We start from the raw sequence: 27,981 nt of genomic DNA, 5'->3' as shown, positions 1-27,981 counted from the left end.
AATGTATTACCAAATATACTGAAAATATGAAAACTTAACAACTTTTTTCAAGTAATGTAATATACCAGTCGTGATATTTTAAACTAATAATTGTAAAAAAATACGGTATTTTACAACTTATTTTCTTCATCGTCGTGGTTGACAGTCCCTTTAACAAAACAATAAAACCAATCATCCTTTATGGTGCAGAAATATGGGGTTATGGCAACTTAGACATTATTGAACGGGTACAATTGAAATTTATTAAACATATCCTTAAAATGAAACGCAGTACAGCAAATTACTTTGTCTATGAAGAAACTGGACTTACCCCATTAAAACTAGACATACAAGAAAAGACCGCAACATTCTAGGCAAAACTGATAGCTAATAATACCATAGAGCAAGAAAAACTATCCACAACAATTTATATGTCACTGTTCAATACATGCAAACATCTTGACGATCAGTCACTTACACCCCTTTATCCCTGGTATTTCAATGTCAAATCAATTTTAATAACTCTTTCAGTGCTGGAACCGAATTTTGAAGGCCTTTGCAAACAGTCTGGATCCAGATGAGACGCCACAAAACGTGGCGTCTCATCAGGATCCAAACTGTTTGCTATTCTGATAGTATTCTTGGAAAAAAATCGAAGAAAATGCTAATTTTATAAATTCTGCAGACGACATTTTAGCAGACGACAAATTTCCCAGCATGCAAAGGGTTAACATGTGGAATTATGCATGTGTGGAGCTCACAAAGTTATCCTAGCATTGATTGGCTTAAAATACTTGTTAAGCAAACACTTAAAGACCTGTTTATAAATGAATGGTTATCATCAATTGAAAACTGTAGTAATTGTACTTTCTATAAACTGGTTAAAAGAAACTGCAGCTTTGAATCATATTTAGTAAATACACCACATGCATTTCTAAAATTTGCAATCAGAATCAGGACAAGAAACCACAGGCTACTGATTGAAGTTGGAAATTGGAACAAAACACTTATAGATTTAAGGACATGTACAACCTGTATTAAAATTGAGGATGAATTCCATAATTAGAATGCAAACTATTTAATGCCAATCGAAAAAAGCTTCTTAAACCTTACTTTTATAAACGACCAAATACATTAAAAATCTATGAGTTAATAAACACAAAAAATAACAAGATGTGTTTGTGAAACACAATGTCCCCCTATATGACGTTTGACCTTGAAGGATGACCTTGACCCTTCACCACTCAAAATGTGCAGCTCCATGAGATACACATGCATTTCAAATATAAAATTGCTAGCTTCAATATTGCAGAAGTAACATTACATGAGCAATTTTGATCCATATATTTGACCTTGAAGGATGACCTTGACCTTTCAAAACTCAAAATGTGCAGCTCCATGAGATACACATGCATGCCAAATATCAAGTTGCTATCTTCAATATTGCAAAAGTATTCATAAAATATGCGATTTGGGCCACATATATTTGACCTCTGACCTTGAAGGATTACCTTGACCTTTCACCAATCAAAATGTGCAGCTCTATGAGATACACATGCATGCCAAATATCAAGTTGCTATCTTCAATATTGCAAAAGTACTCATAAAATGAGCGATTTTGTCCACACAATTTGACCTCTGACCTTGAAGGATGACCTTGACCTTTCACCACTCAAAATGTGCAGCTCCATGAGATACACATGCATGCCAAATATCAAGTTGCTATCTTGAATATTGAAATACTGCAAAAGTGTACATTAAATGAGCGATTTTGACCCATATATGTGACCTTTGACCTTGAAGGATGACCTTGTTGGCGCAAACCAACCAACCAACACACCAACAGACAGGGCAAAAACAATATGTCCCCCACTACTATAGTGGGGGACATAAAAACCAGACAACAACATTTCACCAACTCATCCAAATAATTCTAACAACAACACAAGTTTAACTCTCTCATAGTCTGGTTTCATATAAAAGCTTCACTGGTCCCTAATGTCCTCGTGCTGCTCCCCCGTCATATGTCCCTCTCCCCCCTAACGCACATGGACATAGTTCATCCTTTGACATACCGCAACTGAAAACAGAAATTGAAAAACACATTAAGGTTTTACAAATATCACATATCTTATAAGCTACTAAATAATCAGATATATGATACAGACGCTCAAATACAGCAGTACTAAACGCTTACCATTGGTCTGATCATCCATACGCGACGAACAGGAGCAAAGCATCATCAAGCATCTCCTGATAAAAACGAAATAAAAAAAACAATAAACAAAATCGATTTAATCATAAATGGAAATCATTCATGACCCAAATAAGAAGAAAATATATCAATTTTAATACAAAAGAAATGCTTCCACTTATTGCACAAAACAAGCCGAAATTATGACAGACAGAAATTCATATTATCTTACAAAATCCACGCAAATAAAAACGCTACACACTAACCCGATAAAATCCCGTTATTAGTTGGTCGCATTAGCGGCCGACTAAATTTACAGAGCATATTTTGCAAATCAGTATGTGCTTAGAAGCCTTAGCTACGATAAGGACCGCAACTCACTTTCCTAAGAACGATTACCGCCAACTGTCTGCACTGCAAACGACAAATGCATCTGCTCTACTTCTGGAGTGAGTGTATATACCAGCTTGTAAGACGACATTGGCCAGTCTAGTGTTTATCTTTGAAATATGTACATATTTGCTGCTTTCTTGGAAAACGGGGCTTAATGCATGTCAAATAAGATTAGCCTTTGCACACTGATTAGCCTGTGCAATGCGCACAAGCTAATCAAGGACGACAACAGCGAAAAACTTCACTGCCTTCAGCGCTTTGATATTAATTAGTCCTCTTTACGTCCGTCCCAACACCAAACACCACGCCGCTTGCTATTTTTAGAGCTGAATGATTGATTGTATCATTTTATGTGTAAGCCAGTTAAGACTTAAAGGCTACACTCCACTAAATGAAAGCTGTAGAAAACTGTAGTAATGACTCTCCGAAGATTCCTTCGCAAAATTACAACTTCTGTGTATCTTAACGACCTCCATGTTAGTCGAAGTGCAAATGATGTTTCGTTCTATAATATGTTATATATATAATAAAATAAAGAAAGAATATTTAATAAGAAACTATATCATGTGTAATGTAATTTATCTTTTTATTGCATTATTACCCGCCTCGTTTAAACATCTACGTACTTTATTGCTCACATTGAAAATGATTATTCGTTCTACCTTCTATATGAGTTGACGCTACTTGAAAAATGTTATCTGTATAATGTATATTCAAGAAAGAACATGTAATAAGACGCTACTCAAAATATGAAATATGTTATCTATCTATCCAATGTATCCATATATATATATATATATATGTATATATATATATATATATATATATATATATATATATATATATATATATATATATATATATAATCAAGAAATAATATGTAATAAGAACCATACCATATGTAATGTAATCCATCATTTGTATATAATAGCGCACGCCTCGTCTATACATTTATGGACTTTTTTGCTCATGTCAAACATGAATTGAGTTGATATAAAAGTTTTTTAACTTGACTTGAACAACACTTTATTTTCATTTTTTTTAATCATGGACACAATACACATTAATACACATCAAAGTTGATGTAACGCAATAATAATTATTATAAGAGTAAAACTGATTACAAGATAATTTACTTAAAATGAGTCTTGAGAGGTATACAACACCTTTTACACCATTATCCGTGTTGTGACAAACATTTAATTAAAACTGATTAGTTAACATACCAAAAAAAAAGGTTAATGTTTGGCAATTTTAATTAACGTTCGTTGTATAAAACACCTTTCACACCTCTTACATATAGACATATTACCCGTGAAAAACACCGACCACAAGTGTAAAAGAGACCTTAAAGGGACATTTTTTGGCAGATTTTGACATGTACTGAAGTTGGTCATTAAATGCATTATATTGATAAATGTAAACAATGGATCAAAAAAGCTCCGATAAAAAATAGAATGCAATTAAAGAAAGAAAATAAGTAACCCTCAACTGAGCTTGAACCACTGACCCCTGGAGTAAAAAACTTACACTGGGACCACTCAGTCATCCGTGCTCATACAATTGGTTATGTATATTATACTTTATATAAGAAATGCTCGTAGTGTCGCACAATATTACGTCAACAAAATAACTCTCCAAATTATTCAATCGTTTCGCGTTGCAACACTTTGTAATGTACAGGTTTATAAATCGTCAAAAGATACTTATAATGGATATTATAGAGAAACTTGAAACTAGAAACTTGTCAATTTGTTGAAACGCCTATTTATATAATTATATTCAATGGCGTTGTAAAAACATAATATTATATATGTACATACAGTTGATAAAATTAAGAGTTATTGATACTATTATGAAGCATTAATTAAAGGATTATTAATCTAAAATTGTGTGATATAAATAAAAATGCTGTAAGAAACTTAAGCAATAAAACAGTGAAAGCTACACTATTAAATGTTCAGTATTACCAGAGACGTAGCTATCTACGTTTCTGGTATTACTGTTGCCTCACAAATATCATAACTACAATGACAATTTGCGAATCTGAAACAATTTTTAGGTCGCTTTTATTGTGACAACCGTATATTCAGATAATAAAAAAGACAGCATGTCTATGATTTACACATGTAAACTAATTATCATATTATATCCCACATCTATTGCTGAACGTTTTTTGGGTGTGCGAGTTGACTTCAAAAAGTGCGAGTTGTCCAAAAAACACGTGCGAGATAACCAAAAAACGTGCCAGTTGACTACCGTGCGAGTTGACTTAGGTACGAGTTGACCGGCCCCCTTCAAAACGGTAGCAACACGCAGTCTGGTTCCCTTGGTAAAAGTAACATTAAATGATGTAATTATTTAAGTTTTCATGTAATTATATGTAAAATCATCAGCTGCTACCAAATATCAGAGAATGAATGGGAATTTACATATCTTTGCTTCAACCAAAATTATTCTCATTTTTTTCAAACATGAAGTGTGCAAGTACAGACTATAAACGTGTTGAAGTAGAAGAAACACAAATGATAAAATAAATCGTCGCCATCGTGGCGTATTCGAGATGGTGTCCGCCTAGCGACCGAGAGGTCACAACTGGAAGAAGAGGATATGAACGTTTCCAGCGCCACAGACTTAAACAGTCCAAAGTCGAAGACTTTGACGCAAATCCATAACCGTACCCAAGAAAAGAATTGTCCAACAGACTCATCATCTCTCGAGAATTGGTGCGTTTTGATATGAATTGCCTTAAGTTAATTTCTCCTAATACTTCTAATTGAACAAATAGTTTTTGTTTCTCTTTAAATCAAGCAATGACGAATTCGCTACCAACGAACAGCTACAAGACTCCAGCAGTCCAAAAGCATTTTCAACGGCGACCGCGAGCCGTTTTATCAACTGCTGTTTGTACACGCCTTAATGCGGCTCGATTGGTCATGGTCGGCTCGGGTACTACTTAAATGTATCCGGGTACTCTTTAAGTATATTTAAATATACCCCGGGTACGGAAATATACTAACACGTATCCGGTCAATGTAGTCTGTACCCGAGTTTTATTCCCGCCCTAAATCCGATGTCGTAAAACGCGTTACGGAATACGAAAAAAAATCCATTTAAATAAATATAACAGCATGCATGCAATAAAAGGTAAAAGTACACAAATAAACATTCTGCGAGTGTGACTCGCCGAGAATCAGTCAAGCGTGTATTTCAAGTTTATGAGGTTCTTCCGCGCAAAAAACTGCATTATGTGAGGACCCTGAGTGTGCCCAAACACTCCTACCTTATCTATTTAATAGACTCACAAAAGTTTGAAAGAATGTTAAATTACACTAGCTTACATGGCCCGTGAAATCTTCTGGTTCAGTTTGTATTATTATTTGCCTGGCCTGTTCAATTACGTGGAATAGATTGGAAGCTGAAGCATGCATATTTGGCCTATGGACACTTTTGGTAACTTTTTGCAAACTATTATGCCATGGTGACCATAATGATTTCAATTAGGGTGAGTTAGCACATCACATGAGGCCCCAAAAAAGTGTTTGTTGCTTTGTTTAGTTGTTTTATTGCCGCTTTCAAAAGTATTTTATTCATATCATGGCGGTCTGTTAACAAACTCAACACTTTTTCCTAGGCTAGCTGATTTACCAGTACTACGGTACAGAAGTATTTAGTTTTAAACTTATTTATTTTAGCTCGATTGCACAGAAAGTAATTCCTACTTATTTGAAATGCTCTCGAGTCCGTTTCCTGGGCCTAGAACCAGTACTTGGTTTTTGTATGGGAGATCGAAAGAACGCTCCCACAGTGGGGATCGAACCTGTGACCTCCCGGTCGCTAGGCGGACACCATATCCATTACACCACGGCGACCTTTAAGTATTTATAAATGTGCATTGTTTTATATGCACAGTAATAAATGTGCATTTTATTATATGCACACTAATAAATGTGCATTTTATTATATGCACATTAATAAATGGGCATTTTAGTATATGCACAATATAAAGCTCAAATAAAACATTAGATTAAACACACAGATGCAAACCCAAATATTGGAGATTACGCAATATAACAAGAAGAAACGCCTCATTTAAATAAATGAAAACAAGAGGGCCATGATGGCCCTGAATCGCTCACCTGACTCATTAAGATCAGATGAAAACTATGACCTCTATTGTCTACACAATGTTTTTCTATAATTTGACTACTGACTCTAGATGACCCAAATACAATCCCAATCCAGATTTCATCAAGATAAACATTCTGACCACAGTTCATAAATATTGGATGAAAACTGTGACCTCTATTGTCAACACAAGGTTTAAGGTTTTTACCATATATGGTCATGGCGGCCATCTTGGTTATGTGATCAAATTTTTTTTAAACAATTCTTTTGTCCCATGATCTAGGGATGCTCCACATGAAATTTAGTTGAAATTGGCTCAATGGTTTAGTAGAAGAATATGTTTACAAATTGTTTACAGACAGACATACAGACGGACGGACGGACGCCGGACGCTGAGTGATCACAAAAGCTCACCCCGAGCTATCGCTCAGGTGAGCTAAAAACACGCTCACTCGAAGAAAAACACTACATGATCTTGACACATTCTATAGACAATTACATAACACAAATACCATCGCAAAAACATTATTGTAGTATGTGAAATCATTCAAAGCAAGTGTAAGAAGACATTAGCTATACACGCATTGATGGAAAAATCCTAAAAGCGAGAGTAAAACACGTATAACATAATGAAAACAAAACTAATAAAATATTTTGCAAACCCTGAGGTAAAGGTAAAAATGAACAAAGCAATTATCTACTTGTCGTAAATGACATTCAAGTAACCAACAGAACTTTAATTATTCAAGAGAAATGCCAATGTTATAAAAATCCCTATACTCGGAAGCGAGTTCAAACTTACCCAAATTTAAGAACTCCACCATCTGCTCTCAATGATAATAAAATATGTTTAGCTAAGATCAAACAAAAGTATCTCTTTAAAGCATCTAAAGCGCTCAAAATCAACGAAAATTTCGTAAAGTATTTCGTAAAATAAAGTTAAAACCTAAACAATCAGTGTTCCTTATAGCAATAGCCACAATTTCAACGCTAGATGTGGTATGATTACATAGAATTGTGTAGATACAAAATGCTCGTTTTTATTTATTTGTGACACAATTAATTCCATTTTAATTTCCCGCGAATATATCTATTCATACGACACACGAACACTAAAATGGTACCATATTAGTGTTCATGTGTCGTATGATTAGATATCGTTGCGGAAAAGTAAAATGGCATTAAATATGAAAAACAATAATAACAAGAGCTGTCAGAAGACATCGCGCTCGACTTTTCGAGTGCTTGACAGTATAACGTAAGCCATCATGGGGAAATTGTTCATATTCAATAAGGTGACGGTAATATAGTCGCATTCTAACTGTAAGAGGACCATAATTGAAACATATTGATCGCTTATGTTTTAAAGAAGTGGTACATTATAGACGATTCTGAGTTCAGGAATCTTTCCAAAATCTACTCATTTGTAAAGACATAAAACAAACTAATCAGATTTTATTTAAAGTTTGATAGCAATAGCTAAGGTGGGATGGTTGGACGGTCTTTTAAAAAAATATATTAAAAATACATATGTGTTTTTTAACCATGTTTCAAAAAAATTTAATTCTGTTTGTGTGTGGAGGGGGGTGAGGGGGAATACTGTGGGGGTGTGGTCATTTATTAGATGATATTTAAAAAAATAAGAAGAAAACAAGAGCTGTGTTCGTGAAATACAATGCCCCCTACTGCGCCGCTTTCAAGCCATATATTTGACCTTGACCTTTTACCACACAACATGTGCAGCTCCATGCGATACGCATGCATGACAAATATCAAGTTGCTATCTTCAATTTTGCAAAATTTGACCTTGACCTTTTACCTTGAAGGATAACCATGACCTTTCACAACTGAAAATGTGCAGCTCCATGAGATATGCATGCATGCCAAATATCGAGTTGCTATCTTCAATATTGCAAAATTTGAACTTTGACCTTGACTTTTAATCTTGAATGATGACCTTGACCTTTCACAACTCAAAATGTGCAGCTCCAAGAGATACGCATGCATGCAAAATATCGTGTTGCTATCTTCAATATTGAAAATTTTGACCTTCACCTCGAAGGATGACCTTGACCTTTCACCACTCAAAATGTGCAGCTCCATGAGATACACATGCATGTCAAATATCGAGTTACTTTCTTCAATATTGAAAAATGTGACCTTTATCTTTGACCTAGAAGGATGATCTTGACCTTTCACCATTCAAAAAGTGAAGCTCCATGAGATTCACATGCATGCCCAAAACCAAGTTGCTATCTTCAATCTTGCAAAAGTTATGACCAATGTTAAAGTTTTCCAAAGGACGCGCAGTATGACGGACAGTCCAACTACTAAGGAAATTTTTTTTTTGGAAGGGGGTCTGGAATGGAGCGTGGGGGATGGTTTGGGTGGAGTTCATTGTGGTATGTCAGGTAAGTGTTGTTTTGTCAAAGTATGAATTAAATCTGATCCTAAATAAAGAATTTATGGCAATTTAAGCAAAATTTATTTATTTGACATTGAGAATCAAGGTCATTCAAAGGTCAAGGTCAAATTCAACTTGCAAGCTACATTACCCTCATGATAGTAAGAAAGTATTTAAAGTTTTAAAGCAATAGCCTTGATACTTTAAGAGTAAAGTGCATGTAAATTCAAAATTTAACAAAATATTCAATGTTACTAAGTCAAAAAAGGGCCATAATTCCGTCAAAATTCCAACCAGAGTCATGTAACTTGTTCTGTACAGTCCCCTTATGATAGTTAGAGAGTGTTACAAGTCTGAAAGCAATAGCTATGATACTTTAGGAGTAAAATGGACGAAAACACAACACATAACCAAATGTTCAATTTTCAAAGGATGTATGGGGCCATAATTTTGTCAAAATGCCAGTTAGAGTTACATAACTTTGCCTGCACAGTCCCCTTATGATAGTTAGTGAGTGTTGCAAGCATGAAAGCAATAGCTTTGATACTTTAGGAATAAAGTGGACCTAAAGACAAAACTTGACCAAATTTTCAATTCATGTTTTAGCTCTTTCTTCTCTTATATTCTTATTTATCATCATGTTCCTCTTCTAGTTTTCACACACCTAACACTCTGTAAAGTCTTCCTTCTATGGATACATGGATAACCACACACCTAACACTTTTTAAAGTCTTCCTACCGTATGTATCCTCATGCGTTTCTTTAAATCACCAATATCTTAACAAGTATAACCAAGCATGCTTCTTCGTGTGTCTCTTCATGCGTTCACTCCGGATACGTGCATAACCACACAAGTAACACGTGTTTGGTCTCTCGCCTGTATGCATCATCATATGTGTCTTCAACAAACTACTTTGTTTACACACGAAATCACATCCCACACGTGTACGGGTTTTCTCCTGTATGTATCATCATGTGTCTCTGCAAGTGACCCCTGTTTTTACATGAAAAATCACACATCTTACACGTGTACAGTATCTCTCTCTCTTGTATGTATCCTCGTGTGTTTCTTAAAACACCACCACGTTTACATTCATAGCCACACTCCTTACACTTGTACGGTCTTTCTCCTGTGTGTATCATCATGTGTCTCTTCAAATCACCACTACATTTACATTCATAGCCACACTCCCCACACTTGTACGGTCTTTCTCCTGTATGTATCATCATGTGTCTCTTCAATGCACTACTTTGTTTACAAGCATAACCACACTCCTCACACTTGTAAGGTCTTTCTCCAGAATGTATCCTCATGTGTTTCTTCAAAGCATCACTATCTTTAAATTCATAGCCACACACCTCACACTTGTACGGTCTCTCTCCTGTATGTATCCTAATGTGTGTCTTCAGGTTACCACTACGTTTACATTCATAGCCACACACCCCACACTTGTACTCTCTCTGTCCTGTATGTATCCTCATGTGTGTCTTCAGGTTATCACTCTCTTTACATAAATAGCCACACACCTCACACTTGTACTTTCTCTCTCCTGTATGTGTCCTCATGTGTCTCTTCAATGCACCATTTTGTTTACAAGCATAACCACACTCCTCACACTTGTACGGTCTTTCTCCAGAATGTATCCTCATGTGTGTCTTCAAGTTACAAATCTGTTTACATAAATAGCCACACACCTCACACGTGTACTGTCTTTCTCCTGTACGTTTCCTCATGTGTATCTCTAAGTGACCACTGTTTTTACTGGAATAGCTGTACACGTTTTTGTCTCTGATGAGGCAAAGTTCTCTGGCGAATTCTTCTTCGTACCAGACCAGCAGCTCCTCTCCTGTAGCAATAGAAATGCAAGATAAGTATTGATGCAAAGCATCAAAGGGCGTCGGGAATTTCAGTGTAAAAGGCACTCAATGAAGTTACTTGGAACGATTTTTTTCGGGTCACCATGACCTTGACCTTTGACCTAGTGACCTCAAAATCCATAGGGGTCATCTGCTAGTCATGATCAATGTACCTATGAAGTTTCATGACCGTAGCCATTAGCGTTCTTGAGTAATTATCCGGAAACCATTTTACTTTTTCAGGTCACCGTGACCTTGACCATTGATATAGTGACCTGAAAATCAATAGGGGTCAACTGCGAGTCATGATCAATCGACCTATCAAGTTTCATGATCCTAGGCATAAGCGTTCTTGAGTTATCATCCGGAAACCATTTTACTATTTAGGGTCACCATGACCTTGACCTTTGACCTAGTGACCTGAAAATCAATAGGGTCATCTGCGAGTCATGATCAATGTACCTATGAAGTTTCATGATCCTAGGCATAAGCGTTCTTGAGTTATCATCCGGAAACCATTTTACTATTTCGGGTCACTGTGACCTTGACCTTTGACCTAGTGACCTGAAAATCAATAAGGGTCATCTGCCAGCCATTATCAATCTACCTACGAAGTTTCATGATCCTAGGCATAAGCGTTCTTCAGTTATCATCCGGAAACCATTTTACTATTTCGGGTCACTGTGACCTTGACCTTTGACCTAGTGACCTGAAAATCAATAGGGGTCATCTGCGAATTATGATCAATCTACTTATCAAGTTTCATGATCCTAGGCCTAAGCGTTTTTGAGTTATCATCCGGAAACCATTTTACTATTTCGGGTCACTGTGACCTTGACCTTTGACCTAGTGACCTGAAAATCAATAGGGGTCATCTGCGAGTCATGATCAATCTACATATCAAGTTTCATGATCCTAGGCATAAGTGTTCTTGAGTTATCATCCGGAAACCAATTTACTATTTCGGGTCACCGTGACCTTGACCTTTGACCTAGTGACCTCAAAATCAATAGGGGTCATCTGCGAGTCATGATCAATGTACCAATGAAGTTTCATGATCCTAAGCCCAAGCGTTCTTGAGTGATCATCCAGAAACCACCTGGTGGACGGACCGACAGACCGACCGACATGTGCAAAGCAATATACCCCCTCTTCTTCGAAGGGGGGCATAATAAATTGGTTGTTACTTGTTAATCAATGATAAATGTTTTATGGCTAGTACAAAACCAGCATTGTTAATTTTGTAAAAGGTAATAAAATAACACCACTTTGTAATTTCATATACGTAAAAATTCGTGAACTGTACTAGGTTGATGACAGTGTTTTAGTATTCCTTATTTTGTAACAATTATTTTATGTGCAAATAAATGATGTGAAGTGTTTTGTATCTCCACACAATACCACATACCTTTTTATATATGTATGTGTTATGTGTTATTTGAATGTTTAAATAAAAAAATATGGATGATATAACATGATGCATTCTAATATTTGCATTCAAATTGTAACTATAGAGCTAAATGTATGCAGTTTAGACTGTGAGTTAAGGATTGCTACAAAATGGCTAGTTTTTAACTGGAGACAAAATTAAAACTATTCAACAATTATTTGCGAAAGAAAATTAGAATCCTGCCAGATACCTGTCCATGTCAATATATTTATAAAAAATACATGGTTATCAAAAAAACTTAAAAAGCTTTTGCCCGTAAATAAGGTAGCACCTATAATCATATTACCAATATAAAAAGTTGCTTAATATTTGAGAGCGTCAACAAGTTGGACTATGTTTGTGACGAAATTAGTTCTTCTTGAATGCTCTGAGCTTTTGTGGGCACATACGTACAGCTCAGGACAGGTCAAAAGCTGGGAGTTGGATTATTGCAACTAGTCACGAAATATATTAAACGTTTATTTAATTATTTATAGTGAGCGAAGCTAGCATTTAGGTAACACGTGTATTTGACTGTTGATCTACAGGTTGCTGTTTTGAAATGTTTGGCGCGCGCAATAACCGGATATCCACAATATCCGAAACCGAAATTGGAAATTTTCAAAGTAAATAACCAGCGTCTCCTGATTGATCATCATGATAAAATAGATAAAAATGATCAAATGTACGGCTTTTAATTTTTTTTAATTCTTACCTGTATTTATTGCTACTAGAGCGCTATATTTCAAATAAAGCATCAGCATTCTTCGTGTAAAACATTTGTCTTCATTCAGGGACTTCCCCATTCGATGACGTCATCACCAAATTTATCCAAGTAGCAAATGACATCACCGTTGTGCGTGTACATAGAGAATACTAGGTCGGTGCCGAATAAAGAAAAGTTTATTTTGCGAGGCTTAGAAAATCTGAACCACGAGCCTTGGCGAGTGGTTCAGATTTTCGTGCCGAGCAAGATAAACTTTACTTTATTCGGCACCGACCTAGTATTCGATTTATCCCATCAATTTTCTTAGACGTAAATTATTTCTTAAAACATAGAATAGGAAAATCGAACTAGACGGAAAATCCCAAAGATATTTTAAGCAAACATTGTTTCATTATTTTAATCGTGTCGAGCCTAATACATTACAAAAAGATCAGTAACCGACCTGTTTTTCGTTTATCATACCTCTACGTCCCCGATTTTTAAAAAATAATGGAAAAAAAGACACTAAACAACTGCATCTTTAGCGTGAAACAACATGCATTGTGTCGTATGACGTATTAATAATGACGTCACGAGTACGCGCACTTAATATTTGTAAATAATGTTTATTTGCTTTTTGAGTTGCATTATGTGTAAAAACTATATTACATCTTGGTATCAAATTGTTTGTTTTGTTGAATCTGATTCGATTTTACTAAAAATGATTACTTTATAGTTGATTCCGAGTAATATGAACATTCTTCGCCGCGCGTGACAGCTATATTTCAGCACTGCTGAAATAAAGGTAAATTTATTTCACAGTGGTTTATTTCGACAATGCACGTCTGATGATGGGATAAAAAGCAAGTGTCAACAACAAAGGCTACACGCATTTTTTAAATTTAAAATAATGACAAAACAAGTAAGTGCTATTATTTATTGGACGATTGCCATTGATGAACAATGAACACAATAGGTTCGGCATGTACTCAGGTACCAAACTTTTAATTCAACAACCTGCACAGTGAAATACTCGATTTCATAATCATTTTATATAGTATATTTATTTTTCTTTCACTGTCTAAGTCATGCATTACATTTAAATTTAAAGGTGGTAAATCACATTTGAGTATTATTTCAACATGACCAAACTTTATTATCTCATCAAAAATTATATATCAGCGGTTATATTCTAGATATCTATTCTCTTCTATTGAAAAAAAAACAAGAATGTAGCTTAATTTTTATGCCTCACAAAATGGCATGATTCAAACAAATATTGCTACCTTTGACAATATCTCATAGTGAGGGAGATAGTGCCCTTATTGATATCTGAGCTAACCTTTCTGGTAAAGAACATTCTAAATTAATTATTTGATAATTACTACAAATAGTGCAATGTTTATAGATACTATAAAATGTGATTGAAACAGGCACTCAAAAGATGTGATCACACGTGATTAATCATATTAAAAACATAAATTCAAATAAGATATAAATAACTTTGAGGTGGGTGACGCGACAGTTGCACCTGTAGTACGGTGTCTGACTTGACAGAGCTCCAGATAAGGGTCGTATTATTCGTAATTATGAATTATTTTCAAGTCTGTTACGTTTTTATTTTAAAATCTTGTCGTACCATTAAAAATTACAAAATCAAGTTACTATTACTATTATTATTTTTACATCGGTTCGTATCGATTTTTATTGAGTTCTTTTCGCGTATAAAAGATCTTTTCGGTGCTTATATAACATGGTTATCGGGTTTGTTTAACAAAGCGCATTTTTTCCAATAAAAGCGGCGTGTACAGTCTTTCTGTTAAAAAAATGGAGGGGCCTAGAGATCGTCCTAAAAAACTGCAAAGCGTGCAAAAACACGCTTCTCACATATTGTACGCAAAGTGAGCCGACGTTGAATGTTAAGAAAGACATTATAGAAAAGATCTAATACGATGTTGAATGTTCAGTTGCAGAAACAGTCGGAAAAGCTAAAAAAACGCGACACGACGGGTCCAAACTTAAACAAAAAACATTGAACGAGTAGAAGGGACGATTCCCGTGGCCAATCGTTGAAAAGATTGAAGGGGAGACCCGTTTTAATGGTTTAATATGTAAAAATTCATCGAAGGCATGCAATCTAAGCACAGTTTGGGCATATGAAGGTATTTGAAAAAAATAAATAATTGTATACCATAATACTGAATAGACACTGTTGAACTCGTTTAAATGAAGTTGCTAGAATCTTTATTTTGATTTTTTGCATGAAAATAACCATTATTATTTATTTTTAGGTCATTTAGAAAAGTTAAGAATTATTTTCCAAAACTTAGTAGTAACGTTAAGAATAAAATTTCAGAGTTAAGAATTATTTTTGAAAATCTGGTAGTAACGTTAGAATTTCACAACACCTTATCTGGAGCTCTGATTAACCAAAGGTCCCTTTAAAACGACCCTGTTTGGTGTTAACTAGGCTTAAACAATTAATATTGGGCCAACATTCATACACATATGAAACATACAAGTCAATCAAAGCTCTGCTTGACAGTCTTTACCTTGAGTACGGTGGGTGACGTGACAGTCGCTAACCAAAATAACTTTTAAACAGTAGTTAGGAATATACAAATTAAATTAATCCTAGTATTTTGGTACTTAAAAAAATATATACTTACAACTGTAAAATTATCAAAGGGTTATATCAATAGTATTAAATAACATGTTTTGGTGGGTGACATAATTATCGCTGACCTACCTTGCATTTATTCCTCAATTATGGTAATTTGAAATTACTTTGACTTTTAAATGCTCAAAAAGGAAAATAAAACAAATATGCTGCCTGGCCCTTGTGAAATCTTAGTACAGTATTCAACATGGAGAAATCATTGCTGATGCCGGTGACGATGATGTGCACCTGAAAATTATAATTGAGAAGGTTGCAACAGTTGGATGTTCTAAATTTTTACATTGTATGTTCTAGTTGATTGTTTAGTGTTTTTAGAATGCAATGCCAAGGACATACATACTAGATTATTATATATGTCCTTGGTATATACCAATCTTTGTTTAATGCACAATTTGTTGATAGTTTCATGTGTTACGCAACTTTCACTTTCGATCTACAAATGTATCTTCTCTTCAGGTATACATAATTATTAAAGTATAGGTCACTTTATGGTTTAGATAATTACTTATAAAAATATTAGAGTTATTTAGTTGCAAGGACTGTTCTGTTGCTCTTATCCGCAGTCAGTATTCAAACCATATATTTTTACCAGATTTGTGCAAAACAAGGTGATTTTATCTCAACTATAAACAGTTGGCAAATAAGCACCATTTTTACAAACAGAAGCTTTTGTGGGCTTTTCAAACATTACCTCATGTGAGCTTTTGAACTGACAACATTGACCTTTTCGACATTATTTTAAGGGAGACAACTGTGAGTGGATTAAGTGAGGTCGGGGGGGTACTCGATCATCTGCTGCAGTGCGTCTGCATAGAGTTCTGTGTTGATGCAATTATAATTTCCCAATAATTTGCAGATATAACTTATATGGTATGATTTTTTTGTAATTTGTTATAAGCTTAGTATCTTTGATTTAATTGTAGTTCATGTTATGCTTTATTTTGATTTTATTGTGTTTAAAGTAGGTAAAAACGAAACATGCCAAAAGCGGATGGGGTATGGAAAAAAATATATTATTTGTTAAGTTTGGGCAAATTAGAAGTTTGATTACCTTTGGTAAAATACTTTTCTTTGAAAAGAACAATAATTTTAAAACAGATACCTATGCTGTCTTTAAATGTTATTGAATGGTTTATTATTATAACTTATAGAAATCTTTTTTTTCAGGAACATCACAGTGTCAACAGAAGTCAGAAACTGGAATACTGTATCTCATTCTGCATGAAGCTCAAGAATTCTACACCTGGAATGTTATTAACTCTTGCAATTAATATTATACATCACGTCAGTTACATTACTATCTTATTTGAAAAAAATAAAATAAAGATACTTCAGATGTGTGTCTACTTCATACCCTTACATAAAAAAATATCCTACACATTCAGAAATATAATAAAATGGATGGTGGTTTAAGTTGCTACACATCCAATGTTGTCATGTAGTCATTTAGGAATACGGACAAAACCCCTCCCGGATAAAAACCCTCCCGTCATTTTCAAACGGAGCGGACGAAAACCCTCCCATGAATAAACATGGGCGGACAAAAACCCTCCCATGAAAAAAACGGGGGAGGACAATAACCCTCCCATGAAAAAACAGAGGCGGACAAAAACCCTCCCATAAAAGAAATTTAACACTTAGTGTTGCATTCATTAATCCGACAAAAGTACCCATGGTGTGTATTGTGTTTTCAGGGGTATGAAATTGAAAGAAAATGTGTATCCATTAACTGTAAACATACCGCTTTCTAATGTGCATATATATCCGATAATCCAATATAATAACAAAATCAATTAAAAATAAAATGAGGCAATTAAAGTAAAATACTGTTAACAACTAACAATTTGTTAGCATGTAACTTATTTGTCTTAATTTCCTATTTAATTTATGTTTGACTGTAACGTTTTCAATTGCATTTTTGCAGACAATATATAAAGCATACTGTATTGTCAAATATGTCAATGATTCGGTTATTTAGGCCCACTAATCAGCTAATCATAACAATTAACTAGTTAATGGCATACAATAATATATATCAAAATAGCATACTGTGAATCTGCAACTGCGGACAAAAACCCTCCCGTGAAAGGAATTAAACACCGACAAATGTAATTGCTTTACACATTGTTGCATTCATTAATCCGCAAAATTTACTCAAAATAGCAAACTGTGAATCTGCAACTACTTTTAATTTTTAATTAGTTTAATCACAGAATCAATTAAAAGCAATTAAACGCCGACAAATGTATTTGCTTCACACAATGTTGCATTCATTAATCCGAAAAATCACTCAATGCTGACAACATTTGCTCAAAATATCATACTGTGAATCTGCAACATATAAAAAGCAATTTATTTGTGTAATGGCACACATCCAAAATGGAAATCATTACCACTTCAGCTCGAAAGAAAAGACTCGCGCACAATGGCTTCGTCTACATTAAGAAGACAACGTCAAAATTGACTATACGCTGGGAATGTTCTCAACGCGCGGCAAAGTCTTGTAAGGGCGTTGTAGTCACGGACATAAATATGACTTCAATAAACTCAACCACAACCATGAGGGATTTCAGTTTCACGTCGAAGCGATGAAGCTGCGTGAAGACAAACGAAATAAGGAATGTCTTGGGAAGCCTGATTCCGCCACTGTTATTTTTGCGATGATGAAAAAAAAACACGACTTTGATGTTCTTAATGCACTGGCCGGCGCACAATTTGATATTTTTATATATTTTATATAAACACCCTATTTGTTATTCATACTAAGTAATCATGCATATCGTAGTTCTTATCATACTAAGTAATAATACAAATCTTAGTTCAAACATATATAATAGACGTCAAGTGGGTGTAAAATAACATTTCAATTCGGAAATATTTTAATGAGTCAATATTTAGTGTAATGTTACCAACTGAAGTGAAGTCACTATTACAAAAAATAAATATCTCTGATAACCGACAACAAAATACAAATGTCGGAAATGACATTCGGAAATGACCGATTTCGGATTTAAAATTCATAAATAATCATTGGTACTTGAATTCGTGGCTCAGATTTCACGGGAGGGGTTTTGTCCGGTCCCGTTTTTTCGTGGGAGGGTTTTTGTCCTCCCCCGTTTGTTTCATGGGAGGGTTTTTGTCCGTCCCGATCCCGTTCATTCGTGGGAGGGTTTTCGTCCGGCCCCTATAAAACTGACGGGAGGGTTTTTATCCGGGAGGGTTTTTGTCCGGCATTCAGTCATTTAACATAACATGTGATGTGTTGACATGACTATTAACACTGCTAAAAAAACATTTACTTCGAATTAAATAAAGTGTCCCTGGTCAAATGTTCATTGGCTAAATATCCATATTGGTGAAACTTTCAGCAGTATCACAGTCATCCTTAACTGGTTGTTTGTTGGGCTATCCCCATTAACTACCCGTCATGGCAGATTCGTTCAAAACAAGACAAGTATCAATGTTTGAAGAATTGTTATTGCTTTTACAGTCTTGACGCTAACCCCTAGCCCAACAGCCCGGGGCTAGTGAAATGTATTAAATTTGGGCTATTAAAATTTCCTGATTCATATAGTCAGGCTAGTGGGTATTTTAATCTGTTCTATTAATGCATAAAGATTCAGGCTAGTTGTTCAAAAATGCTCAAGTGAAGACTGCTTGTATATCCTGGTTAGTCTGAGACATTCCAACAAGCAATAACTGTGACAGTCCAAATACTTGCTCATTAAAGTGTGTATAAAATTTACAGGAGCTTGTGTGTGTGTGTTTGGTACAAGCTCATCTCAAAAAATGATTCACTATTTAGTTTTTAACCTAATAGAAGTAAAACCTGACTGTAAAATGAATACTATCATTATAAAGATTTTGTTGTTGGGATGAAATATTATAAATTGTAATCTCTATGATTAACACAGAAAACATGAACCCAATGCTAATTCCTGTTGATGTAGCAGAGCCAAAAGACCTGGAAGTATAGATGGTTAATGGATGATGTTCCTTATGAAAGTACTAGTAGGTACTAGTTGGTTTGTCTGTTTGATACATCTAATAGTATATTTATTTTTTTTCATTAATAATATGGGGTTAACTTAGTTATCCTGCTCAGTGGTTGAATCTTCAGGAAATGTTAACATAAGCACATACATTGTATTTGATACATGTATGTCGGTGACCCTCGACTGCAATTTGGGTTACAGACAGGGTAGCCTTAGATGTAATTATTTCTAAGAGATGAACCCAAGTTGAGGCTTAAACTTACCAACCCATGAGCGAGTCAGAGATCAGCACTCTACCGGTTTAGCTGGCCGGGGTAAGCTGTCGGTCAAAAGCTATTCATAGCTTAAGTTATAATGTTTGTATACCATACCGACAATAAATAAATATTGATTTGATTTGATTTGGGGGACTTACTTTTGCTTAATAATGATCTTAAATAATATTATAGTTGTCAACAATATGATTTTTATGTATTTTAAAAACACAACAAGTTAGGCTTGCAACAGAACTAATAAAAATATATGGATTATTATACAATTTACAAATCAAACATATTTAACATAAATTAGGCTTGCAACAGAACTAATAAAAATATATATAGATTATTAATTTATTATACAATTTACAAATAACAATAAAGTAGTCTTAGGTTTACTGAAATGTGCAAATACAAATTGGTTTTTATTTCTGAAAATTTAGAAAAATGAGCTAATATAAAAAAGGTTTAATTTTAATAAGTGGGTGTGTTTAAATTAACTTGCACTCAAAAATTATAAGAGTCTGGAGTTGTTTTAATTTCTGACAGGTTTCTGCACACCGTACAGTAAGGTATGATCATGCTATTTTTGTCAGTAGTTAAGTACGGCGCCGTTAATTACAATGGTACTGAACTATTATCTAGCAGATGGTCGTTGAACGTTATAATAAAAATAAAGATTGCTTTTATTAGTTACAAATCGGCAATTTATCGCTTTTATTTTATTTATAAAGTCAATATAGCGGATAGGTAAGGTGTGTATACTGTAGAGCGAATACTGGGCAGAACCCTCCCGAACCCTTAATCTCGCGTTATCTCGGCAGTCTCGTTACGCGTGATTTAACAATGTCGAAATCGTGAATACTGTTCTAAATCATAACAAAATATCAATGAAATGTTATCCTTTGTAAAATTTTCCTAAGCAAGGTAATCATGCTATTATACAGCATTGCAGTTTACCAATATATTTTTCAAAAGGTTAGATAGCTTAATTGGTAGAGCAACCCAGGACAATATCATATGATCAATATCATCAGATGGCTCATGGGTTGATTCGGGTTCGAATCCCGATCTGACCTTCGTATGTAAACCCGTGGTTGCAAGGCTGGCAACTGATAGTGTGACAATCTGTTTTGGGCGGGGTTTTGGGCTAAAAGTTGTGTTAATCAGGTCACATGAAACCCTTTAATATTGTCCGTTTGTTGTTAAATTTCTGATTAACATAATAATTAAAAGTTCATTTCCTTTTTTTTATACCAGTGCCTAAATGATTACCAGTCTTTGAGAACTCCACGTACGTTCTTCTGTTAGGACGTGCCTATAATAATTATATTTAAATATCATCTTTATTAAATAGTTATATTTAAATATCATCTTTATTAAAGTTTTTTTGTTAGTTTCTTCTATTAAACATTAATCGAGCTCGCATTGAGGCTTTGCCTTATTTCATATTAGATAATACACCTACCTATACGTGAAGGCAGTAGTACCACTGTAAATCAGTAAGAATTGCACATTGCAAGCCTCCTTAGGGACTGATTGAACAATTATTTTCATGATAATTGCGACACTTGAACATGTTTACATTTCACCGGAAGCAGGATTTTTAAATGGGTCAATACGGTCACCTTTCAAAACGGTTTACTGTCAACTCGTACTCTTTCTCTCTCTCCTCCTTAAAAAACAAAACAAACAATAACATACAATAAAACATTATATAAATAATATTAATTAATAAGAAGTACAGTAACATAACATAAACATAGAAATTTATTACTATAAAACAAGTCCAAGTTCTTTTGGATTTATTCATCCTTTTCTTTCATTTATATTTTCTGCATAGAAACTATTATTGTTTACTTTTTGTAAAAGTGCAACGTCCGCCGTGGGAAAATTCTATTTATAAACGGATTGACCTACTTGAAATCCTTAATAAGAAATTTTGGCCAATCAGCGCCATCGTTTTAAAAGTGTATCAACCAATAAAACGCCGCTTTTTAACAGCGTTAGGCCCAGCCAGTGTAAAGTACTGCGTTTTTTTAACGCTTCTTAAATAAGGATAGATATTTTTAAACCAATAGATTTTTATTAAGGCACCGCACCAACACTGCAAAGTTTTCTATTTATATCAATGGTACAGCCCAGTAAAATCGGGCTGTCCATTTTATGGCCGTTTTCGACCTTTTTATGCAGAGTTTTATGTTAAGCAGTGTGCTCGGGCAATGGTTTTTTACCGAAGTCCCGAGGGTAAACAACCCCATTAGTCAGTCGTACCTAAGTCAACTCGCTCGGTAGTCAACTCGCACGTTTTTGGTCAACTCGTACGGAAGTCAACTCGTAACTTATTCAAAATATTGTTGTGTTAATGTGTTAAAGATGAGTAATTTGTGCATAAACACAACTGAGAAACACTTTCAGAGTTTAGTTCAATACTTTTTATTTTATTATTTTCACAAAATAACACTTTTTTTCTCACTAAATATTTTATCAAGTTTTATACCATAGGCACATTTAAAGCAGACATACATTTACATTAAAAGATGTATTTATGGTTTTTACTTTTTATTTCAATATCAAAAAAGCATGCAGTTTAACACATGTTTTCGTGCACATTGTTTTTAGTTTTTATTACAATATATTTACATAAAATATCATTTGCAGCTTTACCATATGTACACACTGGTAGGAGACATACATATATGTATTTAAACGTTGTTTTATTTTATTTTTTGAATTAGTGTTTACATTTTTATTTAAGTTTTAATTTCCGTCGCACAGATATGTGGAGAATGATAACCTATCTGTAATACAATCGATTTATATACATAACTAAGACACTTTGATATATTATTAAATAACCTCATGCAACAAACAATACCTAATTTTCATTTGATTTTTTAATCAGGGACACAATAGCCATTAATACACATCAAATTTGATTTTACGCAATAATAATGATTATAAAAGTAAAACTGATTACAAGATAATTTACTCAGTTTTGTTTCCAGGGATTAATATAAATTTACACAGAACAAGTTCCACTCTTTTCTGAAAAAGAAAATGTAGTTAATCTGTTAAAACAAACTTGGAAAAAGCCTATTTAGGCGAAATATATCAGAAAAGATAATTTACTTTAATTGAATCTTGCAAAGTATACAACACATTTTACACCATTATCCGTGTTGTGACAAACATTAAATTAAAAGTGATTAATTAACATACCAAATAACTTTAAATGATTAATGCTTGGCAATTTAAATTAACATTCGTTGTATAAAACACCTTTCACACTTCTTACATATTGACATATTACCCGTGAAAAACACCGACCACAAGTGTAAAAGAGACGTTAAAGGGACATTTTTAGCAGAATTTGACATGTATTGAAGTTGGTCACTAAATGCTTTATATTGATACATGTAAACAATGGATCTAAACAGCTCCAGTAAATGAGAATACAATAGACCCTTTTCACAATAGGCCTAAATCGATAAGAGCGAAAAGTCACGTGACTCGCAGAACTCCAGAACGAGGCTGAACGTGTAACCATTTACAATAGTCCAACGCAACGCCGCATCTGATTTCAACCTTTCACTCTTAATTTGAAAATTCGGCGATGTAATGATTAAGAAAACACAATATTACATTGTCAGAAGAAGTAATAAATATGTACTTTACAGTTTAGGTGCCAATACATTATAAAAAATCTTGCTTAAAGCTTTTGTTTTACTTCATTTTTGCACACATTTGACACTCTTCGTTGGAGCTTTCTTTTATCGCGCTGTTTCAACAAAAATCTATCTTGTTTATTGATTCATCTGTGGTTTAATAGCCACTGTAGCACAAACCTATTATCTTGATATACTCAGATACTGTGCCGACAAATACTAAATAACAGCATGGTGCCATAAACCACCCGTGGTAGATGCCTGGTCATTGGACATCATTTATGATACCCAATGTCTATCGTGGTGGTAGTAGTATTACGTAGTAATTTGTAAGACTAATGTAACGCCAAATACTCTAACTAAATACAGTATAGATATAAGCCAGATTCATCATAACAATTTTAATACAGTAATTGCTGGACATTCGACTTTGCCTATTTTTCAAACAGGCGGACATTCGTTCCTATGTTTTTTGACAACCTAAATATTCGTGCATTCGTTATTCTGACAGTGCGGATTTTCGTTCCTGAATATAAAATTGCTATCCCGTTCATTATTATCACATTTTTTTTCTCAAAATAATATAACACTCTAGTCATTTAATCCGGTATTTTAATGTGTCGTTATTAATATAGTTTTTTTATTTAAAAAAATCTCATATTTTGTGTAAGACTTTATACTGTTGTAAAACTTTATCGTAATCACGAGAATAATTACGTTAAAAAATATTCGAATATATCGACTTACACTGAGATCTGTTATTTGCGAAACCTTGCAGAAATCGAAGCATTAAAACTATGTAGGAGCGAATATCCGGTCTGTCAAAATAATGTTGGAACGATTGTCCGGGATGTCAAAATAGCCTGGGAATGAATGTCCCGGTAGTTAAAACAACGTAGGAACGAATGTGCGCTTTGTCAAAATTATCACAGAAACGATTTTCCTTGTGAAAGAATGTTCGGATACATAATTAGATATTTACAAGATAAGTATTGATGCAAAGCATCAAAGGGCGTCGGGAATTTCAGTGTAAAAGGCACTCAATGAAGTTACATGGAACGATTTTTTTTTCTACTGTAAATATTAATATATTGGCCGATTATTTTAAACAAAATAGAAAAAGATACTGGTATAACCATTATCTATAATTTTGTGTTATAACCCTCAAATAACCATTATTTATGATGTTGTGTTATAACCCCCAAATAACCATTATCTATGATTTTGTGTTGTAACCCCCAAATATTTCATAGTTCATTTTATTTACATTGGTTTCTTTTTTTTACTGGCATCCGAGTGCAGTTTTCATTAATGGAACAGAACTGTGTAGGTTTTAAAAAATCTGCTTTATCTTGTAAGCGTAATTTCATATTTTTCTCAACTTCAAGGGGAGATGATTCTGAACTTATTCTTACGTTGCTAATTTACGATATGGGTTGAGTACTCATTGATATGAAAACACTGTAAAAGTTGGAGAAAAAAATAAATGAAAACTGTAAATTGCATAAAGAAGCTGCCTTTAACAATACTTTGAAATTCAGTAAAAGATCATAATAGATTTATTGCTCCGATATTAATCATTTTCAATAGGGTTCGAGTGATACTGATATAAAAACACTTAACAAGTTTGGAAAGATTCAGACGAAAGTTGTGAAATCTTTTAAACAAGTGGAAATTTATTTATTTTGTCAAATTTAATAGAAAAAAAAATGGACTTATTGTCCCGATGTTACTCATTTTAAATGAGGTAAAAATGCTCATTGAAAGACACTGTAAGTTTGGAAAGAATCTGATGAAAAATGTTGACATAATCACCTAACAAAGCAGTTTTTTACTTATGAAAATTTTGGACTTAGAACAACGATTTCAAAATGTCTCAAATTCTAAGGAAGATAACTATGGACGTAATGGTCGGATAATGCTAAAGGGCCCATACCACCTGGATAGTAATACGTGTCGCGCTTCGCGCTCTATATGTGTTTTTTTTTTTTTTAAACTCCGAGGAGTGCTTGACTCTAGGGAAACGGGTTGCTGGGACACAGCTCCTCCTTGATAAGCGGCTGCTTCCTTTATCGCAACTTATTGTTACAATCAATAATACGTGTCGCGCTTCGCGCTCTATATGTGGTAGGGATAGTACTTAGGGCCTATGATAGACAACCATAAAAATACATGGATAATAGATGTGCTGTTTGCATTTATTTGTTAATATAGAAACACGTGTATAAGATATTTAAGTGATGTTAGAAATTTTAATTAACATTGTCACCACGCGGCATCCATTAATTTTAAAAAAAAATGTCCAAATGTAGTAAAATGGATTTTAAAATGTCTACATTAAATAAAGCTTTATTATATTTATTAACCTGACTGAAAAAAATTGTCAGTCGCCGAACTGTTCCGTTCGTGCCGGAACCCGGGATTGAACAGGGGGCCTTTAGATGATTGTTGAGCAAACAACTTCAATCTAACGCTCTCCCAACTGAGCTATTCCGGCTGACATCATTTTTGTACTGCTATTTGTTGAAGTTGTGTATAGCGATCGTTATTATATGTCTATAAATAAACTAATACATTGTACGTTTTCGTACCACTACGCTTTCCAATAAACTTGCTTGCGCGATAGGACGTCCAATATCGTACTACATTGATTCTCCACTAAATAAGCAAATTAGAAAAACCACAAAATAAATATATTTTGATTATGTTTTGTTTTTATACAAAACTAGAAAGTTTCGCGTATTTGCCCAGTCCCTGTGATCTTTCCCCTGTGATCAGTTGTGGATCAATTATTAATTAAAACAATTAGCTTTGCATTATTGGCAATAAATGTTGTAATAAATGTAATAGGCACAAATGCAGGACTTATTTACACTAATTTACAAAAAAAAATCACCACTATGCAAGATATTCTTAAAACAAAAATATATACATTGATCCGTAAAATAACTTCTCCTCCCATAAGCGAAAATAAAAGTATTACATACTAGTCGCCGCTCTCCAGAGCCACGCCAATAAAATGTTGTGCTAAACACTAACCGATTTAGCGGGTACCAGTAAAAGTAAACTCCGTCATTAAATTCCGTCATTACGTAGTCTTTAAAACCTATTTATATAACTTAAATTCTTAAAGTATGTTCGTTGGTCTGTTCTATTATTCATGAACAATCGACCGTGTAAGTCAAGATGTGTGTTGACTTTGAGAAAAAGCAATATAAAATGCAAAGCACATGACGCTATTTATGTGTTATGTCTTTTTCTTTTAACTTGAATTAATTTTCTTTTACAGTGAAAGACAATATTGAATAATTCATTTGTACAGGTGAAAAAAAAACGAACGTGGAGCAAACTGACCTGTCTAGTGTCTATGCATGCACTTGATTTCTCTTTAAACCTGATTATGAGTGATAAATATACGTCACTTTATGTCATAAATCTCTTTAGTCTGTATTTTTCGGAAACATTATTTAACAAACCCCGCTCTGATCAACGAAAATGCTTGTTTTAATTTTGTTCTTCTATACACTCACGAACACAGAACGTTTTGTATTATACGACTTATGTATATACTTGTTTTGTGAAATTATCAATGTTTGTTCTTCAGACCACATTTGTCCTGATGATCGTGCGTATTTTGAATTTTAATAAAGATGAAATAAAATGTATATACACGTATACACTAGTGGTATTAAATACTATGGCTTTAAAATATGGCATAGGTGTAGGAATGTTTATTTTATAACCCCTCATCAATTTATTGACCGAACAACACATGCATATTTGCAGTTAATTATTGTTACTAGTGTCAGTACTCATGAAAATCCCTAATGTATTTAATAAAAATCAACTGGTTTATAATCATCAATATCTTCCGCCAAAGATCTCTACACGTTCAGCCTCGTTCTGAAATTCGACGCGTCACGTGATATCTAAAAATACCAACAGCGGTGGTATTGTGAAACTGGTCTATTAGGTTACAATACACTAAATGATCGCTTCATGTAGGACTGTACTCTCTAAAAAAATATCATAGTTGACAGGAAGGCATGTTTTACACTTTTTACCATTATTCGGGTGTTATCTTGCGGTGATAATGGTAGGGCATGAATATGTGTTCACTACTGAATCCCTGAAATATGATACACGTGAAGACTATCGTAAACCATTGCACTAGAAAAGGTTACATTCCACTAAGAAACGGCCGAAAAAAAATAGTTGCAAAAACAGTCGATTTTGATTTGTGTCAAGTTCTTTCTTGCATTGTACATGACATATCTTTTTTATTGCATAA

At 34.0% G+C, this 27,981-nt stretch overlaps 1 protein-coding gene across 4 annotated transcripts; it reads right to left on the bottom strand.

Moving 5' to 3' along the window:
- Positions 1 to 1,041: 1,041 nt before the first annotated feature.
- On the bottom strand, positions 1,042 to 21,633 carry LOC127848200 (zinc finger protein 239-like). 4 transcript variants are annotated; one of them, XR_008034406.1, is made up of 4 exons: positions 21,491 to 21,633; positions 2,177 to 2,232; positions 1,642 to 2,059; positions 1,042 to 1,350 (listed from the first exon to the last, which is right to left on the bottom strand). XR_008034406.1 is itself a non-coding variant. In XM_052380521.1 (2 exons), the coding sequence occupies exons 1-2, from the start codon at positions 13,188 to 13,190 to the stop codon at positions 10,029 to 10,031; spliced, it is 1,008 nt and encodes a 335-aa protein (XP_052236481.1). In that variant the 5' UTR covers positions 13,191 to 13,270; the 3' UTR covers positions 3,592 to 10,028. The 4 variants fall into 4 exon arrangements, 1 of the variants encoding a protein (XP_052236481.1); XR_008034405.1 differs by having other exon boundaries at positions 1,042 to 2,059; XR_008034404.1 differs by lacking the exons at positions 1,042 to 1,350; positions 1,642 to 2,059; positions 2,177 to 2,232 and adding an exon at positions 3,592 to 10,945 and having other exon boundaries at positions 21,491 to 21,628.
- Positions 21,634 to 27,981: the final 6,348 nt, after the last annotated feature.

This window comes from Dreissena polymorpha, chromosome 10 (assembly GCF_020536995.1).
Source record: "Dreissena polymorpha isolate Duluth1 chromosome 10, UMN_Dpol_1.0, whole genome shotgun sequence".
Lineage (NCBI taxonomy): Eukaryota > Metazoa > Mollusca > Bivalvia > Myida > Dreissenidae > Dreissena > Dreissena polymorpha.
The sequence above is the reverse complement of the archived record's forward strand: the minus strand, read 5'-3'. Positions and strand labels throughout refer to the sequence as shown.

Excerpts from the sequence above, each read along its gene's own strand:
- LOC127848200 (XM_052380521.1), bottom strand. The coding sequence starts at position 13,190 with ATGGGGAAGTCCCTGAATGAAGACAAATGTTTTACACGAAGAATGCTG. Across the intron at positions 10,946-13,099 it reads TCTAGTAGCAATAAATACAG|GAGAGGAGCTGCTGGTCTGG; the intron begins GTAAGAATTAAA and ends CTATTGCTACAG.